Source organism: Monodelphis domestica, chromosome 1 (assembly GCF_027887165.1).
Source record: "Monodelphis domestica isolate mMonDom1 chromosome 1, mMonDom1.pri, whole genome shotgun sequence".
Lineage (NCBI taxonomy): Eukaryota > Metazoa > Chordata > Mammalia > Didelphimorphia > Didelphidae > Monodelphis > Monodelphis domestica.
Window position 1 is genome coordinate 713,391,137 of NC_077227.1, and position 6,302 is coordinate 713,397,438.

General features: G+C 42.2%; 1 protein-coding gene across 4 annotated transcripts in view; it reads left to right on the plus strand.

The window, feature by feature from the left end:
- PHLPP2 (PH domain and leucine rich repeat protein phosphatase 2) overlaps positions 1–6,257 on the plus strand; it is a 113,717-nt gene extending 107,460 nt beyond the window's left edge. For 3 of the 4 annotated variants that reach the window (XM_056824361.1, XM_056824363.1, XM_056824375.1), the window contains one exon: positions 1,483–6,257. In XM_056824361.1, coding sequence (XP_056680339.1) covers positions 1,483–2,631 — 1,149 coding nt within the window. In that variant the 3' untranslated portion in view covers positions 2,632–6,257. The remainder of the gene's footprint in view (positions 1–1,482) is intronic. The other variant, XR_008917827.1, reaches the window with a different exon arrangement.
- The last annotated feature ends 45 nt before the right edge of the window (positions 6,258–6,302 follow it).

The window sequence follows — 6,302 nt, forward strand, 5'->3', positions numbered from 1 at the left end:
CTTTAGTGACCTTATGCTTTGTATTATGATCCATGAACACATCTAAGCACCAGGAGGGCTCACAGAGGCAGCTCTGTGGTATAAATTCTGGCCTGTCCCCCCTCGCTGCATCAGAGGTGTCATATCCCAATTCAAGGCCAGGACTTCCTTCTCTGTTAATTGATTCTGTATGAGAAGGCAGATAATGCCTTCTCCTTTGGAGGAGGCAGTATGGTGCCATGGAAGATCTGGGCAGAGCATCTGTCTGCCTTGCATAGACAACTCACTTCCCTCATTTCTGAAGCTCTGAATTCATATGGATTATCAAAAAGCCAACAAGGAAGGACTTTCAGGTATATTTGAACCCTTACCTAAAGACTTGGGTTGACTTCACTAGATAATCCAAAGTCCCAGGTGACAAACCCTTGGGATTACCTTGGCCAAGTGGATTTCTGGCAGATGAATCACAGTAGGATGGTCTCTGTACCTCAGGGAAAAATCAGTCCACTCCAAGGCAGATTCTCAAACCAATGAATCACCAGCCTCCCCAAGAGATTAGGACTACCAAGGGGAAATTTGCCAGAGCAAAGACCTCCTTCCAGCTCAGTCAAAAGCAGGAGAGAGTGACTGTTAATGCCAGTACAAACTCCCACAATCCTTTTCTCCTAGTCAGAATCTTCTCCCAGGGCTTGTATCCAAACTCTCTTCTTTTCCTCTTAAAGCTAGTCCATGAAATGTACTCTATCCCTTATCTATATTCCTACAATAGCTTGTTTCCTCATAAGGAAAGAAGTATTTTGACCTCTAAATTTGTTAAAAAGTTAATATATAGTAAAACAGTTGATTCAATTTTTTATGGCACAGCATGTGGACTTTGGTATTCTTTAAATAGTTGAGTTCTAGAACATTTATTTTTGACTTCTTTGTTTCAAGTTTCATGAGTTCTAAATGTGACCATTTCATTGTTCATTTTATAGGTTTGGTTCTCACTTTGGATTCCTTAATTTGCTTCCTTCCATTTTGTTTTTGTTAAGCTTTTTTGCCTGCAAAGATTTTCCTAAGTAATCCGGTGTCTCCTTAGGTCTTTTTAGATAGACTCAACTTTCTCTCTAGTGAAGGACAATTTGCAATGATTTATTGGATTCTGAGCCCCTTTTACAGTACTAGTGACAAGGAAAAGTGGTGTGACTTATGCTGGCAGTTTTTTCTAACCCAGATATTTCTTTAAGTAGAAAAACAGTTCTTTTTTCATGTAATTTGTTGCTGGGTACTTTAGAGGCAGTAGGGCCAAAGCAGCTTTTTGTTTGTCTGACTAGTTAGTATGAAAGCAATAAAGGTTTTGGTCAGTCTTAGCTCTGGCACAGGTAAGAACTTTCAGGTCTCTGGAAAGTAGGATATATTTGTTTTCCTCTATGATGCAATCTTAAGCAGAAGGACATAGATAAATATCAAGATCCCTATGGTTCATTGCTTCTCATTTAAGCTAATTATGTTTATCTTTAGGACAACAAAGTGAATGGAGTAACCTGCTGTACGCGGATGTTGGGGTGTACATACCTCTACCCTTGGATCCTTCCAAAGCCCCATATATATTCCCTTCCACTTACAGTACAAGATGAGCTGCTGATCTTGGGAAACAAAGCGCTGTGGGAACGCCTGTCTTTCCCGGAAGCTGTCGCTGCTGTACGGCATGTCCATGATCCATTAGGAGCCGCCAAGAAGCTGTGCACTTTAGCACAAAGCTATGGCTGTCAGGACAACGTTGGGGCAATGGTGATCTATCTGAATGTTGGGGAAGATAGTTGTACTTGTGAGGCGAATGGGCTCACCCTTCCAGGCCCTGGGGGATTTGCCTCAGCCACTACCGTTAGAGATGCTCCAAAGCCAACCACCCCTTCCTCCAGTAGCGGCATTGCTTCAGAGTTCAGCAGTGAAATGTCTACCTCGGAAGTGAGCAGCGAAGTGGGGTCCACAGCTTCTGATGAGCACAATTCCACAGGCCTGGATGCCAGCCTGCTGCCAAGGCCAGAAAGACGCTGCAGCCTCCATCCCATGCCCACCTCGGGGATATTTCAGCGCCAGCCTTCTTGTGCCACTTTCTCGAGTAACCAGTCTGACAATGGCCTGGACAGTGATGATGACCAGCCAGTTGAGGGGGTCATAACAAATGGCAGCAAGGTGGAGGTGGAAGTAGATATCCATTGCTGTAAAGGAAAGGGTCTTGAGGCGTCTCCTCCTGCTCCTGAAGAGGCTTCTCTGCCTCTCGGTCCTGAGGAGGACTCCGGAGGATTGTTCTTTAGATTCCGGAGACAGAATAGTGTGAACTGTGGGACACTCTTTCCATTAAGCAGGGAGTTACAGAAATCTCCATCCACTTCTTGCCTCTATGGGAAAAAACTCTCTAATGGCTCTATTGTGCCCCTGGAAGATAGCTTAAACCTCATTGAGGTGGCCACGGAAGCACCCAAGAAGAAAACGGGATACTTCTGTGCCCCGACTCAGCTGGAGCCAGAGGATCAGCTCATTGTACCTCATGACCTAGAAGAAGAAGTGAAGGAGCAGCTGAAGTCCCCCCAGGACACCCGGGGTGTTGCAGAGCCCTGTGAGGAGGCGCAGGGGGACCGTCCTGAAGAGTTTGACACTGCTCTGTAGCACTCAGGAAGGAGCTCCAGGGTCTGAGAAGGCTACAGACTCTTGGGGCCCGCGGTCCTTCTGGACATGTTTGGCTCCGGTGTTGACCACCCACACTGTAGATGGATAGAAAGGGGGGTGTGCTTAGAGGTGGAAAATGAGTGCAGCCAGGGTTTTATTTAGAATGAACCAGAAACCACCATCCGTGTTGGATTGAAAATTTAACTGGCTTTGGAATTCCCTGGAGAGGAAGAGATGGTCTGCCTCAGTCCTACCACCTGCCATTAACCCCTTCTCTCCTAGGTTAATTTTGAGAATTTGCCTGCCTGGGCAGGAAGGGAACTTGTTTGTGTGGAAAAAGTGACTGAAAATTGATTCTCTTCATGATCCCTCCTGGAGCATCTCTGACCGAAAAGTCATTTGTCCAGTGTCAGAGCTCAGCCTAAATGATGAGATGGGATGTAGTCATGTGGCTTTTTTATTCTTCTCTAAGAGAATACAGCCTATGGAAATAAAACTCACCGAGAATGCAGAGCCAATCAAACAATTGATTTATGTATGTACTGTAATGGAAGCACTTTTCAATGACTGAAATTTATTTTTGAATCTGCACTCGAGCCAATCTTCTAAGAGGCGGTCCACTACCTTGTCCCTCTGGTTGGGGACAGCAAGGTGTTGGTGCCTCTCACAAGGGTCCCAAGAAGGGTTGTAGGGAACAGAAATGGGAGAGAATTCAGAGTTCTTGTGAATTTATATAAAAAGGTAAGAATGGGAATGAGGAGAGGGACTGAAGAGTCCCCTGGTCCTGCTGAAGGAATTGAGTTTAGATCTCTTAACAAAAAGAAAGGGCTAGAAATTTCCCTGCAGACAAGAAGGGAGTGATCTGGAGACTGATATGATTCCATAAAATGTGGTAGGGAGTTGGCAGTTTTCATCTCCTACTAAGTAGGGCCAAGGGCTTTCTCCTATCCAGGTGACCTTGAGCTATACCGTGTTTGGGGGAAATTTGAGAACAGATGGATGAACCTCACATATTAGACATTCTTCTCTCCCTCTGGTGGAAGATCATTTTCCTGAAAACCAGAGGAACAGATTTTAAAATCTGTTTTTTATAGGCCTTCAAATCTTAATGTTGCAGTGGTGAACTGTGTTACCCTTTAAAAATCAGTCGTATTGCACCCTATATGCTCTCAATGAGTGTGGGACTCATTCACTACTATGTGACTCTTATCTGATTAGAAATATCTCCGTGTGAATAGAAAACTCCATTTTCTGTACTTTTTGCACATCTCTTCTCATTCCACATGACCCTGTCAAAATGCATTTCCTTGCACATGCTGTCCGTTTGCCTTTATAATTAGAAGACTTATGTAGACAGGAAAGCTAATTTTTAAATTTTTCTTCCAAAACTTTGATGTTGTCTCACCTAATCAGCTTGGGAGTGTGGTTTGGATTTGTCAAGTGTTTACACAGTCCGAGAAGAAAACAGGGTGGAACCATTTTGGCATTTGCTTTATTTTAGGAACATAAGGGTTGAACATTGATTGGCCAAATAATTTTTAAAAGCAACTTAATTTATACTTCGGGGGTCTTATTGTTTGAAGCAATAATAGCAAACCAATTTGGATTAATTCACTCATAAATCCAATATCAGTTGTCTGAGAGGTATCACCTTTACACATGAATGTATGCCACTTGTGCTTGCTTTTGAGGGGATCCTGTTAACTGCTTAATGACCATCTAAAATTTGAGTCTTGTTTTGTTAGGAAAATTTTGGCTTATCTGCCAAACTATTTCTCTACTACCGAAGAAGTTGTCATTCCAAGTCTGATCTGAATAATAATTCTTAGGAAGAGACTATAGAGGCACATTCTGGGTTTAAGGGTCACTAAAAAGACAGGAATGAATTATTTTGTGGCAATAGCATTTTCTTTTTAGGGAAATGGAAAAACAGAATAGGGAAGAGGCTAAAATGGTGATGCCAAGCCTTAGCCTTCCAGCACTGCCAAATAATTTTAGAAGTGCATCCTCTAATCAAGAATGCTGATTTGTAGTTACCACATTGATATCATGGCTTCTCAGAATTGTTCTTACTTTGTATGCAGCCTTTTAATTTCTTTCACTTTCCCCCAGCATGCTTGTTTCCATAACCACTAGTTTTGGTATAACATGGTATATTAGGCCTTTTTAAAAATTATTATTGGTAAGCTCATGATTTGGAAGTTACAGGTGTTCCTGTATCGAAGCTGAAATTATATTTAGCAAATTTTATATTAAAAAACTAAACCTAAATTGGAGGCATAAGGGAAAGGATTCTCTTGTACAACTACTCTAGGAGAGACGAGTAAAAGACTTTTTCCTAAAAAGCTAAGCAGCCTCCTCTGTGCCAGAGTAGGCTTGTAGACCTGATGCCCTAGAAAATGATGCTTAGGACTTCGATTATCTGATCAGGCTATCATTGGTTCATTAAATCTAGCCCCCTACTTCCGGCAGTATCTTCTCTCTTGTGCTTGAGCAACAAAATCAACCCCAGGTTCTCCTTATAGTGTCCTTTGTAAAACTGGGTACCTGCCATCTCTGTGAAACAGGACAGATTAAGTGGTTTTGTGAGCATGAAGTTACCCATTCTAGAGCCTTGAAGCAGCAGCATGTGACAACCCTACCCCCCCCCCCCCCCCATTGAAAATGTGAATCTTGGGAGCCCTGGTATTTAGCCAAGCTGGGTTTGGGGAGCATGTTCTTTTTTAGGCCGAGGATTAATATGGCAAGCCACAGTGCTGTGCTAGTCATCATCGACTTACCACTCCAGACAAATAAAGTGTTTATTATCCTACTGACAAGCATACATGTGCAATAAGATGACGTGTTCCCTGTGTGTAAAAGGTAGAGCAGGGATGAGCAGCTTGATTACTATTGGGTACTATGGTAATAGTTTGTTTGCAGTTGCTGCTGTTTTCCAGGAGATGGGAATAGTATTAGCCAATCTACTGAGTGTTGAATGATTATCTCATTTTTACGTAAAACTTCCACAAAATCAATACTTTTAAGCCACTGACTTACCATCTTTTTCTGTTCAATAAGTATCCAGCGGAAAACTTCCGTGAGGAAGCGAGTGACAAACAATAACAGTGATTCAGCTGCCTCCATGCCATTCAGTGATTCCTGAAGCAGTCCAGACAGTGTATGACATCTCACATTTCACCTCATTCTGGCTGAAGCCATTCAGTCGCCCAAACACGGAGGCATCATTTTATTTTCAGTTAGTGACTACCCTATAATTGAGAACCGACTTCCTGGCTCAGGAAAAGAGCCTGTATACAGTAAGTCTTGCTGTGATCATTCAACCCCACATTGATTTCTTGTGCTCTAGACTATCTACCCCTCTCCTGGATTTTGTAGGATTTTCTCTCACTTTTGCCAAAGGATGTCATCCAGGCAGTGAGTCCACATCTTACAGTTTTGTGCAATCATTGTCCTACTCTAGTCTTAAAACTCATTATAGTGTATTTTTGATATTTTTGAAATGTGTTAAATTTTTTAATTCAATAACATGAGCCAGAGCATGTTTCAGCAAATCTATTGTTTGTAATAATAATAATAATAAACAAATAAATAAATATGATATATTTTGGTGCCTTTGTTTTAAAGTGGAGTGCCTATTATTTTAAAAATACTTGCATGCGATGGCTTTT